Source organism: Hemiscyllium ocellatum, chromosome 3 (assembly GCF_020745735.1).
Source record: "Hemiscyllium ocellatum isolate sHemOce1 chromosome 3, sHemOce1.pat.X.cur, whole genome shotgun sequence".
NCBI lineage: Eukaryota > Metazoa > Chordata > Chondrichthyes > Orectolobiformes > Hemiscylliidae > Hemiscyllium > Hemiscyllium ocellatum.
The window spans coordinates 82,885,778-82,901,010 of record NC_083403.1 but is presented as its reverse complement, the minus strand read 5'-3'; the positions used below and the strand labels follow the sequence as shown (position 1 = coordinate 82,901,010).

General features: G+C 43.1%; 1 protein-coding gene across 1 annotated transcript in view; it reads left to right on the top strand.

Annotated features, from left to right (window-relative positions):
* The window catches only part of LOC132806530 (24-hydroxycholesterol 7-alpha-hydroxylase), a 51,387-nt gene that overhangs the window by 14,088 nt on the left and 22,066 nt on the right, over nucleotides 1-15,233 (top strand). The window contains exon 5 of the mRNA XM_060821253.1: nucleotides 11,914-12,007. Within this exon, the coding sequence (XP_060677236.1) occupies nucleotides 11,914-12,007 (94 nt within the window). The remainder of the gene's footprint in view (nucleotides 1-11,913; nucleotides 12,008-15,233) is intronic.

The window sequence follows — 15,233 nt, the reverse complement described above, 5'->3', positions numbered from 1 at the left end:
AAACAACCCCAACCTGTTCAGCCTCTCCCTGTAGCTCAAATCCTCCAACCCTGGCAACATCCTTGTCAATCTTTTCTGAATCCTTTCAAGTTTCGCAACATCCTTTCGATAGGAGGGAGACCAGAATTGCACACTACATTCCAAAAGTACCAATGTACTGAACAGTCGCAACATGACCTCCCAACTCCAATACTCAATACTCTGTCCAATAAAGGAAACACTTTCTTCACTAGTGTATTTAACTGTGACTCCACTTTCAAGGAACTATGAACCTGCACTCCAAGGTTTCCTTGTTCAGCAACACCACCCAGGACTTTATAGTAAAGTGTATAAATCCTGCCTTGATGTGCCTTTCCAAAATGCAGCACCTCATATTTATTTATATTAAACTCCTTGATTGATGGAAGGGCTGTTTTCTGTGCTATGGAACTTCATGACACTATAAAAGTCCAGATCTGGGTTATTTGAATTGCTTTATAGTTTTGAGTATCATTTGCCTTTCTTGCTCCAATGCTGCAGTTTATAATCTTAGAAATCTACCCACAGAAGGAAGCTGTTTGGCTCAGCTGATAAATGGATATCCTACGTCCTTGTTTCATGGCACAGTGTTGTAAGTTCCAACATTCCAAGTACATATTTATATTTAAATAAAACTTGAATGGATTTCGACATCCAGCACCCTTCTGGTCAGTGGGTTGAAGGCACTCATTATCCTCTTGGTAAAAATAATCTCTTCATTTCCTCTATAATGAATGTTGCCAACCCTTCTGGGAATGAAGCTGATAAATGTGTTGCTGGAAAAGCGCACAGGTCAGGCAGCATCTAAGGAGCAGGAGAATCAACGTTTCGAGCATAAGACCTTCCTCAGGAATGAGGATGGTGTGCCAAGCAGGCTAAAATAAAAGGTAGGGAGGAGGGACTTGGGAGAGGGACGTTGGGAATGCGATAGGTGGAAGGAGATTAAGGTGAGGGTGATAAACCGGAGAGGGGGTGGGGGCGGAGAGGTCAGGAAGAAGAAGGCGGTGCTGAGTCCGAGGGTTGGGACTGAGATACGTTGGGGGGAGGGGAAATGGGGAAGCGAGAGAAATCTGCATTCATCCCTTGTGGTTGGAGGGTTCCAAGGCGGAAGATGAGGTGCTCTTCCTCCAGGCATCGTGTAGCCATGGTCTGGTGATGGAGGAGGCCAAGGACCTGCATGTCCTTGGCGGAGTGGGAGGGGCAGTTAAAGTGTTCAGCCACGGGGCAGTTGGGTTGGTCGGTGCGAGTGTCCCAGAGGTGTTCTCTGAAATGTTCCGCAGGTAGGCGGCCTGTCCCCCCAATGTAGAAGAGACCACATCGGGTGCAGCGGATGCAGTAAATGTTGTGTGTGGAGGTGCAGGTGAATTTGTGACGGATATGGAAGGATCCCTTGGGGCCTTGGAGGGAAGTGAAGGGGGAGGTGTGGGCGCAAGTTTTGCATTTCTTGCGGTTGCAGGGGAAGATGCCGGGAGTGAAGGTTGGGTTGGTGGGGGGTGTGGACCTGACGAGGGAGTCGCGGAGGTGGTGGTCTTTCTGGAATGCTGATCGGGGAGGGGAGGGAAATATATCCTTGATGGTGGAGTCTGTTTGGAGGTGAGGACCAGTGGGGTTCTGTCCTCGTGGTGATTGGATGGGCGGGGTTCAAGGGCGGAGAAGCGGAAAGTGGAGGTGATGTAGTGGAGAGCATCGTCAACCAAGTCTGAGGGGACACTGCGGTCTTTGAAGAATGAGGCCATCTGGGTTGTTCGGTATTGGAATTGGTTCTCCTGGGAGCAGATGTGGCAGAGGCAAGGGAATTGGGAATATGGGATGGCATTTTTACAGGAGGCAGGGTAGAAGGACATGTAATCTAGGTAGCTGTGGGAGTCGGTCGGTTTATAGTAAATGTCCGTGTTGAGTTGGTTGCCTAACCCCGCCCCCACTCCCAGCTCCAGCCCCACACCAGGTCCTAGGTCCTAGCTCCCAGCCCTGCCGTATTTTCACCATCCCTCCAGACCTCCCCCTCTCTGAGGATAAAAGATCAGTCCTCAGCAGAGGCCTCACCTTCATTCCCCTATTCTCCTGGATTAACGTTCAACACGCAGCGAGACATCAAACAATTCTTCCGCCGCCTTCACATCCGTGCCTACTTCTTCGACCAGGATTCTTGCCCACTCTCTGATGACCCCTTCTCCCGCCTCCAACACACCCCATCACCTGGACACCCTGTGCTGGCGTCTTACCTGCCCTCAATCTCATCATAGCCAACTGACGCTGCAATATTGACCGCCTCAACCTGTCCACCCCCTCACCCATGCCAACCTCTCACCCTCGCAAGGTCCAGCCCTCCACTTCCTCCACTCCAACCCCAACTTCACTATCAAACCAGCAGACAAGGGAGGCGCGGTGTAGTTTGCGCACCAATCTTTACATTGCTGAGGCTAAACACCAGCTCGCGGACACCTCCTCCTACTGTCCCCTTGACCATGACCCCACCTCCCACCACCAAACCATCATCTCCCAGACCATCCATAACCTCATCACCCCAGGGGATCTCCCATCCACCACCTCCAACCTCATAGTCCCACAACCCCGCACCGCCCTTTTCTACCTCCTGCCCAAAATCCACAAACCTGACTGCCCCGGCTGACCCATTGTCTCAGCCTGCTCCTGCTCCAATGAACTCATCTCTGCATACCTCAACACGGTCCTGACCCCCTTAGTCCAAGAACTCCACACCTACTTTCGGGACACCACCCACATCCTCCACCTCCTCCATGATTTTCACTTCCCTGGCACCCAACGCCTTATCTTCACCATGGACATCCAGTCCCTATACACCTCCATGCCCCATCACGAAGGCCTCAAAGCCCTCCGCTTCTTCCTTTCGCGCCAAACCAACTAGTACCCTTCCACGGACACCCTCCTTCGACTGACTGAACTGGTCCTCACTCTGAACAACTTCTCTTTCCAATCCTCCCACTTCCTCCAAACCAAAGGAGTAGCCATGGGCACCCGCATGGGCCCCAGCTATGCCTGCCTCTTCGTCAGATATGTGGAACAGTCCATCTTTGCAGCTACACTGGCACCACCCCCCCACCTTTTCCACCGCTACATCAATGACTGTATCAGCGCTATCTCGTACTCCCACAAGGAGGTTGAACAGTTCATCCACTTTACTAACACCTTCCACCCCGACCTCAAATTTACTTGGACCATCTCAAACTCCTCCCTCCCCTTCCTAGACCTCTCCATTTCTATCTCGGGCGACCGACTCAAGACAGACATTTACTATAAGTCGACCGACTCCCAGAGCTACCTAGATTATACCTCCTTCTACCCTGCCCCCTGTAAAAACGCCATCCCATATTCCCAATTCCTTTGCCTCTGCCACATCTGCTCCCAGGAGGACCAATTCCAACACCGCACAACCCAGATGACCTCCTTCTTCAAAGACCGCAGTTTCCCCTCAGACGTGGTTGACGATGCTCTCCACTGCATCACCTCCACTTCCCGCTCCTCCGCCCTTGAACCCGCCCCTCCAATCACCACCAGGACGGAACCCCACTAGTCCTCACCTACCACCCCACCAATCTCCAGATACATTGTATCATCCTTCGTCATTTCCGCCACCTCCAAACAGACTCCACCACCAGGGATATATTTCCCTCCCCTCCCCTATCAGCATTCCGGAAAGACCACTCCCTCCATGACTTCCTTGTCAGGTCCACACCCCCCACCAACCCAACCTTCACTCCCGGCACCTTCCCCTGCAACCGCAAGAAATGCAAAACTTGCGCCCACACCTCCCCCTTCACTTCCCTCCAAGGCCCCAAGGGATCCTTCCATATCCGTCACAAATTCACCTGCACCTCCACACACAACATTTACTGCATCCGCTGCACCCGATGTGGTCTCTTCTACATTGGGGGGACAGGCCGCCTACTTGCGGAACGTTTCAGAGAACACCTCTGGGACACTCGCATCAACCAATCCAACCGCCCCGTGGCTGAACACTTTAACTCTCCCTCCCACTCCGCAAGGACATGCAGGTCCTTGGCCTCCTCCATCACCAGACCATGGCAACATGACGCCTGGAGGAACAGCGCCTCATCTTCCGCCTTGGAACCCTCCAACCACAAGGAATGAATGCAGATTTCTCCAGCTTCCTCATTTCCCCTCCCCCACCTTATCTCAGTCCCAACCCTCGGACTCAGCACCGCCTTCTTGACCTGCAATCTTCTTCCCGACCTCTCCGCCCCCACCCCCTTTGGCCTATCACCCTCACCTTAACCTCCTTCCACCTATCGCATTCCCAACTCCCCTCCCCCAAGTCCCTCCTCCCTACCTTTTTTCTTAGCCTGCTTGGCACACCCTCCTCATTCCTGAAGAAGGGCTTATGCCCGAAACGTTGATCCCCCTGCTCCTTGGATGCTGCCTGACCTGCTGCGCTTTTCCAGCAACATATTTTTCAGCTCTGATCTCCACCATCCGCAGTCCTCACTTTCTCCCAGTTGATTTTAACCCTTCTGGAATGGCCATGATTCTACAGGAATTGGTATCATAAGACCATAAGACATAGGAGTGGAAGTAAGGCCATTCGGTCCATCGAGTCCACTCCGCCATTCAATCATGGCTGATGGGCATTTCAACTCCACTTACCAGCGTTCTCCCCGTAGCCCTTAATTCCTCGAGACAACAAGAATCTATCAATCTCGGCCTTGAAGACATTTAGCGTCCCGGCCTCCACTGCACTCTGTGGCAATGAATTCCACAGGCCCACCACTCTCTGGCTGAAGAAATGTCTCTGCATTTCTGTTCTGAATTGACCCCCTCTAATTCTAAGGCTGTGTCCACGGGTCCTAGTCTCCTCGCCTAACGGAAACAATTTCCTAGCGTCCACCCTTTCCAAGCTATGTATTATCTTGTACGTCTCTATTAAGTCTCCCCTCAATCTTCTAAACTCCAACGAATACAATCCCAGGATCCTCAGCCATTCCTCATATGTTAGACCTGCCATTCCAGGGATCATCCGTATGAATCTCCGCTGGACACGTTCCAGTGCCAGTAGGTCCTTCCTGAGGTGTGGGGACCAAAACTGGACACAGTACTCCAAATGGGGCCTAACCCGAGCTTTATAAAGTCTCAGTAGCACATCTCTGTTTTTATATTCCAACCCTCTTGAGATAAGAGACAACATTGCATTCGCTTTCTTATTCACGGACTCAACTTGCATGTTTACCTTTAGAGAATCCTCGACTAGCACTCCCAGATCCCTTTGTACTTTGGCTTTACTAATTTTCTCACCATTTAGAAAGTAGTCTATGCTTTTATTCTTTTTGCCAAAGTGCAAGACCTCGCACTTGCTCACGTTAAATTCCATCAGCCATTTCCTGGACCACTCTCCCAACCTGTCTAGATCCTTCTGTAGCCTCCCACTTCCTCAGTACTATCTGCCTGTCCACCTAACTTCGTATCATCGGCAAACTTCGCTAGAATGCCCCCAGTCCCCTCATCCAAATCATTAATATATAATGCGAATAGCTGTGGCCCCAACACTGAACCCTGCGGGACACCGCTCGTCACCTGCTGCCATTCTGAAAAAGAACCTTTTATCCCAACTCTCTGCCTTCTGTTAGACAGCCAATCCTCAATCCATCCCAGCAGCTCACCTCGAACACCATGGGCCCTCACCTTGCTCAGCAGCCTCCCGTGTGGCACCTTATCAAAGGCCTTTTGAAAGTCTAGATAGACCACATCCACTGGGTTTCCCTGGTCTAACCTACTTGTTACCTCTTCAAAAAATTCCAACAGGTTTGTCAGGCATGACCTCCCCTTACTAAAACCATGTTGACTTGTTCTAATCAGACTCTGCTCTTCCAAGAATTTAGAAACCTCATCCTTAATGATGGATTCTAGAATTTTACCAACGACCGAGGTTAAGCTGATTGACCTATAATTTTCCATCTTTTGTCTTGATCCTTTCTTGAACAAGGGGGTTACAACAGCCATCTTCCAATCATCCGGGACCTTTCCTGACTCCAGTGACTCTTGAAAGATCTCAACCAATGCCTCTGCTATTTCCTCAGCCACCTCTCTCAGAACTCTAGGATGTATCCCATCGGGACCAGGAGATTTATCAATTTTAAGACTTTTTAACTTTTCTAGCACTATCTCTTTCGTAACGGCAACCATACTCAACTCAGCCCCGTGACTCCCTTTAATTTTTGGGATATTACTCATGTCTTCCACTGTGAAGACTGACGCAAAGTACTTGTTAAGTTCTCCTGCTATTTCCTTATCTCCCATCACTAGGCTTCCTGCATCAGTTTGAAGTGGCCCAATGTCTACTTTTGCCTGTAGTTTGTTTCTTATGTACTGAAAGAAACTTTTACTATCATTTCTAATATTACTGGCTAGCCTACCTTCATATTTGATCTTCTCATTTCTTATTACATTCTTTGTTATCCTCTGTTTGTTTTTGTAGCCTTCCCAACCTTCTGATTTCCCACTGTTCTTGGCCACTTTATAGGATCTCTCTTTTTCTTTAATACATTTCCTGACTTCCTTTGTCAGCCATGGTTGTCTAATCCCTCCCCGGATAATCTTTCTTTTCTTGGGGATGAACCTCTGTACAGTGTCCTCAATTGTACCTACAAACTCCTGCCATTTTTGCTCTACTGTCTTCCCGGTTAGCCTCTGCTTCCAGTCTGTTTTTGTCAGTTCTTCTCTCATGCCCTCATAATTACCTTTTATTTAACTGTAACACCATTACATCCGATTTTGCCTTCTCTCTTTAAAACTCCAGACTGAACTCTATTATGATCGCTACTTCCTAAGGGTTCCCTTACTTTAAGATCTTTTATAGAGTCTGGTTCATTGAATATCTTTGAGGCCAAAGAAAGTATTCTGGGAGACTGTAAAACAATATCCTAAACAAATCAGTTACACAATTTGTCATCTATAAGCACCAAGGAGATGAAGAAACTACAGTTTCGATCATGAGGCTTTGCTACACAGTGACATCAGATCTGGCACCATCAGCCTATTCAAGTTTAAATGTTGAACCAAAAAATAGTCCACAAAGACTCTGGTTTGGATTTTGATGAACTGTGATTTGGATTGGTTTGAATTTCATTGAGGGAGTATACATAGGCAGCAAGCATCGATCTGAGCATATTCCGCTGCAATGGTGGTTCATAGAAACATAGGAATAACAGCAGGCCATTCAGCCCCTCAAGCTGCTCCAACATTCTAGTCCATCATAGCTGATGGAATAGCTTCTGTGCCATTTCTCTATTTCCCATTATAAATTCTCCTGTTTCTACCTGTAATTGACCCACATTTGTTTTAACCAAACATTCCGTTTTTACATATCTATAGAGGATTTTACGATTGTTTTTGTGTATTTTCCTAGATATCATCCATATTCTACACTCCCTTTCTTTATCAGTTTCTTGGTACTCCTTTATATTCTGTAAACCTCCCAGTCCTCAGAATTACTGCTATTTCTGGCAACTTTATTGGTCTCCCCTTTTAATCTTGTCAATTCTAAATTTCTTTGTTAGTTAGAGTTGACTGTATTTTTTGAGTTTTTGTGCTTTGACAGAATACGTAGTTCATGTAAGCCATATAATTTTTAAAGAATATCCATTGCTTATACATTGTCATGCTATTTAACATAATCTTGCAATCACCTCAGCCAATTTGTGCCTCATGCTTTCAATAATTTCGCTTGTTCAAATTTAATATCTTTTGCTTCAGAATGAACGACTTCACTTGCAAAAGTGTAATGTAATTTTTTTTCATATTATGGTCACTCATCCCTCAAGACTTTTTTACAAGACTGTTAATTAGCCTTTTTCATTTCATAACACTAGATCTAAAATAGCATGTCCTGTAGTTAGCTCATAGAGATACTGACCTAGAAAACCATTCTGAGCACACTCCAGAAACTCATCCTCCAGAGCTTATTGCTGAATTGATTAAACTGTGGTGCTTCCATTCTCTGTCACTCAGGGATATCACAGTCCCCTCCTGCCCGATGTAAGCACAATGTTTGAATGGTTCAAATCAGATTATTATAATTAGTGGCCAATGACACATACCTTCTACCCAGTTCTTATTGCCATTTTAACTGCATGCAAGTCTCAGTCAATCGAAGCTGCTGTTTCAAGACAGGTGGAACGGTTTAGCAAGCAGTTTCTCAATGCTCCCTATCAATGTTCAAATATGTAGAAACAGAACAGGAACGGAAGAGCTCATGTTGCTGAACTTGAAACAGATCCCAAGTGACCTTGAGCGCATGGAAGTCGGAGATTGTTATTCAGATTTTGCCGACTTTGGCAAATCAAATAAAGAAGGCTTTAGAGAGGGCTTTGAACTAATTGGAGGGATCATTTCAGAGAGAGGAAATGTAGGCTCACAAAGCAAGAGGATATGACAGCATTACTGAGCAGCTACTTGGATAGTGATGCCTAAAGTTGGTCAGGAAGGGTCATAGAAAAATATCAAGAAATGGGATCAAAGGGGGAAAAATAACAAAAATGCAAAATTAATGGGTCTTTACTTGAAATCATGTAGAGTTTGGAATAAAATAAATGAACTAACTGCATAAATACAGGTAAATGGGTAAGGTCCTCTAGCAATTATGGAGACATATTTATAAGAAATTAAAACTGGGAACTAACTATGGTTTTCTGAAAGGACTGGCAGCAAAGAGAGCATGGTGTGGTGGTATTGCTTGTACCAGATGGAATAAGTACAACAGCAAGAAATGATTTTGAATCAGAAGATTCATTATGAGTGGAGGTAAGAAATGAAAAGGGGAAGATGACATTAGTAGAAGTAGTATAAAGACCTTGAAAAGTAGCTATTTAGTAGGATTCAGAATAAATTAGGAGATAATAAGGGCTTGTAAGAAAAGTGGTACATTATTCATGGGACAATTTGATCTTCATATAAATTGGGATAATCAGATTGGCAAAGGTAGCGCTTGAGGAGGAATTCATAGTGTGTGATTTGGACAATTTTCTAGAACCATATGTAGTGGATACAACCTGGGATTGAGCTATTTCAGATTTGGTGTTATATGATGAGGCAGATTTAATAATGATGTCAGAGTGAAAGATCCCCTACAAAATGTGGTAGAATGTAGCATTCAGTTTGAGAGGGAGGAATTTTGGACAGAAACAACTGTGCTAAGCTTAAATGAGGGAAATTCATAAAGAACAAGCATAGAGCTTGCTGGAATGGACTGAGACATGAGGTTGGCAACAAAGATTATTGAGGAAAAATGACAGAAGTTTCAGACAATAGTTACTTGTAGACAGCAAATATATATCCCAGTGAGAAAGAAGGACTCTAGAAAAGGGGATAAACCAACCATGGTAAACTAGGAAAGTTGAGGGTATCATCATAAGACCATAAGAAATAGGAACAGGAGAAGGCTTGACAGGATGAAATTGAAAGAAAAACACAAAGCATGCGGCAAAGGATGTTTAAAAAACCAACAGATAAAGGATGGATTAATAGAAAGTATAGAGTTGGGATGGGGCCCATTTTCAAAATGGCATTCTGTATTGAGTAGAGTACCACAGGAATCAGTACTAAGGCCATATATAAGATCTAAGTTTGTGGATATCACAAAAGTAGGTGGGAAATTATGTAGTGAGGATGACAGAGCTACAGATGGGTTATTGACAGTTAGGTGAGTGGACAAAAACTTGGCAGTTGGAATACAAGGTGGGAAAATGTAAGGTTATGCACTTTGACGGGAAGAAAAGGGGAGCTGGTTGTTATTTAAATGGAGAAAGTGATAGTACAAAGGCATCTGGCAGTCTTTATGTATAACTTTAAAAGACAAGCATGCAATTAATAAGGAAGGTAGATGAAATTTAGACTTTTATTCCTAGGAAATGGAGTGTAAAATTAGGGAAACTGCTTAAATAATACAAGACGTTAGTCAGAAAGCTGGAATATGGTGAACAGTTTGTTCCCTTATCTAAGGAAATACTGGTATTATAGACAGTTCAGAGAAAGCTTCCTAGCTTAAACTCAGGCTTGGAGAGTGTTAGGAAGAGAGGTTGAGTAGTTTGGGCCAGTATTTGTTGGAGCATACAAGATTCTTAGGCTACTTGACTGGGAAGATGCAGAAAGGTTATTTCTCCTTGTAGGAGAGTCTAGGACCAGAGGGCATAATCTCAAAAAGGGGTTGCCCTTAGAAGTTCATAAATTCATAAGATGTAGGAGCAGAATTAAGCCATTTGGCTCATTGAGTCTGCTCCACCATTCAATCATGGCTGATATGCTCCTTACCCCCATTTTCCTGTCTTCTGTTCATATCCCATCAACCCATTACCAATTAAAAATCTGTGTAACTCCTCCTTAAATTTACTCACTGTCCTACCAAGTTCCACAGATTCACAATCCTTTGGGGGAAGTAGTTTCTCCTCAACTCTGTTTTAAATTTGCTACCTCTTATCCTAAGAACGTAAGACAAAGAAAATTGAATTATTGTTATGTATATCGAGGCACAGTGAAAAGTTTTGTCTTGCGAGCAATACAGGCAGATCACAGAGTTAAGTAGCATAGATAAGTAAATAATAGGTAAACAGTGGCAAAAAACACAGATTCAGACGAATGTTAAGAGTTTGTGAGTCCATTCAGTATTCTAACAACAGTAGGATAGAAACTATTACGAAACCTCCTGGTGCGTGTGTTCAAGCTTCTGTACCTTCTCCCTGATGGTGGAGGTTGTAGAAAAACATTGCCAGGGTGGGATAGATCTTTAAGAATTCTGGCGGCCTTTCTTTGAATGCAGGCCTGGTAGATGGATTCCATAGATGGGAGGTTGGCCTTTGTGATCGTCTGGGCCGAGTTCACCACTCTCTGTAACCGTCTCCAATCTTGAATGGTACAGTTGCCTTACTGGGTAGTGGTACATCCAGACAGAATGCTGTCGATGGCGCACCTATAAAAATTGGCAAGGGTATTCGCCATCATGCCAAATTTCCTCAGCTGCCTGAGGAAGAGATGTTGTTGGGCCTTTGTAACCAGTGCGTCCACATGAAAAGTCCAAGAAAGCTTGTTGTGGATGACCACTCCCAAGAGCTGGACACACTCCACTCATTCCACCTCTGTGCTGTTAATGTGTACGTGAACATGAGTAACATCTTTGAAGGAATAATTTCCTATCTGCAAGCAATGAATTTGTGGAATTCTTTACTACAGAAAGCTGTCAAGGCTGGATATTTAGGTATGTTCAACACTGAGGTAGGTATGACCAATCAGTGAGGGTATTGAGTGATATGGGGAAAAGGCAGGAAATTGGAGTTGAGGATTATCAGATTAGCCATCATCTCATTGAATGGCAGACCAAACTCAATGAGCTGAATGGCCTGCTCCTACTCCTATGTCTTATGGAATGTGGACAGCACAATCCAATGACAGCATTTTGTGTTAGTCTCAAAATTATTTAATTGTAAAGTTAAAAGTTGAGTGAAATATTTACAATTATTTTGGCAAAGTTCTGACCTTCAAAACTGACTGACAAAGTGATTGAGCAGAGTACATGATCATCCCATTGCCAGCATTGACCTACTGCTGCTTGTGTACATGACATCATCTCAGTCAAACCTCCTTTTAGCTTCTGTTGCAAAGAAAATTATCCTGCCATCTTTCCTTACAGCTACAGTTTTCCAGCCCTGGCAACATATTCAAAAATCCCCTTTTACCATCTCTAGTACAATCACATCCTAGCAGACAGTTTCTGGTAGACATTTAGTCATTACCTTATTAATAATCATTTTAGTACAAAGACTTTCAAGGTAAACATAGAGTCATAGCACGTATAGTGCTTCTTCATCTAAGTGGGTAAAGCTTTGACCTATTTATTATTTCATCTTGTATCTGCAGAGACTGGTCTAAATCAAAGCACTGGCTTCTGTCTCTATTTGGAAGTATTGTCTCCAATGCTGCAAAGTTGAAACCTGCAGATGACCACTCCAAGGTAATAGTTATGCACGCACAATCTTAGAGTAAAAACCACTAAAATTATATGTGTTTGAATTAGTGTAGTAACCATGTTAAAACATTGAAATACGAATTGCTGTATCATTCAGGCTGAATTAGTTTTAAAATGAATTAATGAGGTGAAATAAACTTGTAGGATCATTTATTATATTGATTCAAATTTCTCCACTAATTTCAAATTTAAGAAATGGTTTTATGTTGTATTTACTGATCTATACTTCAATGTTATATAAATTGATCAACCAATTAGCCACTATTCTTCTGGGAACTAATAATATAACACTTTCACTGAAGTAAGAATACAAGCTTTCTCTATTTCTTAGACCTTTTCAAATCTTCTATGGATTTTCCCTTGTCACTTTTTAATGCAGAATTTTTATTTCATTTTTACTGACTTTGATTAAAACAGAAACATGAAATATGCTATGCTGGTAAAGCAGGTATTGAAATTTTGGAAAGAGTTGATTGAACATTAGATTACTTACAGTGTGGAAACAGGCCCTTCGGCCCAACAAGTCCACACCAACCCTCCGAAGAAAACCCACCCAGACCCGTTCCCTTACATTTACCCCTTCACCTAACGCTGCGAGCAATTTAGCATGGCCAGTTCACCTAACCTGCACAATTTTGGACTGTGGGAGGAAACATGCAGACACAGGGAGAATGTGCAAACTCCATACAGCAGTTGCCTGAGGTGGGAATTGAACCCGGGTCTCTGGCGCTGTGAGGCAGCAGTGCTAACCACTGTGCCACTGTGCCACCCGTAACATCTTACTTGAAATGAATTTGAGGACTATTGTAACAGTATTATTGGAGCATACACATTATTTGATTTCTGAAATTATTCTTGAGTTTCTTAGAGTTTGGAAATTTCACACCAAATAATGAATGAATCATGTACAATATTGGGTTAGTTGAATAATCATTTGAAACTTCTATTTTTATTCTTTCATGGGATGAGGACGTTGCTGGCTATGCCAATAATTATTGTCCATCCCTAAATGGCAAGAGTCAATTACTTTGCTGTGGGTCTGCAGTCACATGTAGGCCAGACTAGGTAAGGGTGGCAGTTTACTTCCCTAAAGAGCATTAGTGAAACAGATGTGTTTTTCTGACAATTGGCAGTGGATTCATGGTCATCATTAGCCTCTCAATTCCAGATTTTGTTTTTTGTTATTGAATTCAAATTCCACCATCTGCTGTGGTGGGATTTGAACCCGGGTCCTGGAACATTCCTTGGTCTCTAGATTCACAGTGCAGTGATAATAGTACTAAACCCCCATCACCTCCCCATTTTTTTTGGAATAGGAGTAACTTTCAAAAATCATGTGTACATGTTTGGTCCATGGAATAAATGGGTTTTCTAGTTTTGTGCTTTTTGAGGTTATTATCTGCTTTATTGCTAGGATCAATTCAACAGTTTTATCTCTGGATCATATTTACTTCATAAGTGTAAGCTAGCTCAATTGGTAGCACTCCTGCCTCTGAGCACAGGCTCAATTCCTACTCTGATTTGTATGTGAATGGGGCAAGGGCAATGATTAAATTGTTGAATTCTGTTTAGCTCCTAATGCTGTATGCAGTTATAATAGACACCAAAACTGGAATTGAGTAGGAATGGAGTTGCTGGGGGAATATTTGCGAAAAATGTTTCTGCCATTGGTAAAGTCAATATGTATTAATTTGTTTGCTAAATATTTTAAAAATGTAGAACTGTGCCAGTGTGACCACATTGTAATAAATTGTTTTTTTTCTGCTAGCCAAGATTTAAAGACATTATTAACTAAAATTAAAAATGCACTTTGGCTATTTAGCTTGTGCAGACTTGTTAATATTTATGTTACACCTTTTTGATGTGTAGGAATATATTTATATAATGTTTTCATATGATTTGGTCTTACAATCCAATTTTTTAAGAAATAAGTTTTTGAAGTTTCACACATTCTAGTTGTTTTCAATTCATTCGTATGATATGGGTCTCACTGGCTACACCAGCATTTATTGCCCATCCCTGGTTTACCTTGAGAAGGTGATGAACTGTCTCCTTGAACATCTGCAGTCTATTTATTGCAGGTATACCCACAATGATATGAGGAAAGGAGTTCCAGAATGTTGGCCCAGCAATAGTGAAGGAAAGGTAATATGGTACTTAGTTTGGTGGAGAACTTGTATATAGTGGTGTTCTTATGTACTGTATCTGCTGCCCTTGTTCTTTCAGATGGCAGTGATGCTGTCAAAGGAGTCTTGGAGAAGTTAGTTAGCTTAATACAGTTGAATCGAACATCAATAATTTGGATTCCTCTGACAGCATTACCAGCCTGATAACTGAACTCTGATTCTTTCCTTTTTTCAGTGATATTCTATAGTGTCAAGGAATGTAAACATCCTGTTCCTTGAATGCTGCCTGACCTGCTGCGCTTTTCCAGCAACACATTTTCAGCTCTGATACTCCAGCATCTGCAGACCTCACTTTCTCCTCGAGGGTTTTGTAATGGGTTTGCTATTGACACTTGTTGCATTATTAGCTAGATAGCAAATAATTAAACACTCAGTTGATCAGGCAGAGAGACAGTGGCATAGTGGCAATGTCACTAGCCTTGGTATTCAGAAGTTCAGGTTAATGTTTAAATCCGATCCTGACAGATTGCTTAAAACTTGAATTTAGTAAAACTCTGGAATAAGAAGTTCATCTCATGACCGCTGTTGGTTGTTGTACACATCCATCTGGTGGGAAGGAAATCTACCATCCTAACCTGGTCTGGCCTATGTGTGACTTCAGACCTACTGTTATGTGACCTACAGACTCAATGCACTCTGGTAAATTAGTTAGGCAATAAATGCTGGCCAAACCAGTGACTCCCACATCCAAAGAGTGAAAAAAGACTCTCCCATGCTACTATGTAGGTAGATGAATTGCATTTAACATTAAAGTTCATTAAGGTTAATATGATACATCAAATTTCAAAATGTTTGGAGGGAAGAGGATACCTTTGTATGGAGTGGAGAGACAAATAATTTAATCTCAAAGTGTCTCAAAGACATTTCAATGTTCACCATCTTGCAATTCCTAAACTAAAATACACTTACACTTTCTAATTTTGTCGTCCAGTTGTGTTCCATGATGACAGTTCGTTGGTTCTTGCACATAAGATGAAAAGACTGTTATAAGAAATCATATAATTTAAAATCTTATTTGCTTTAAG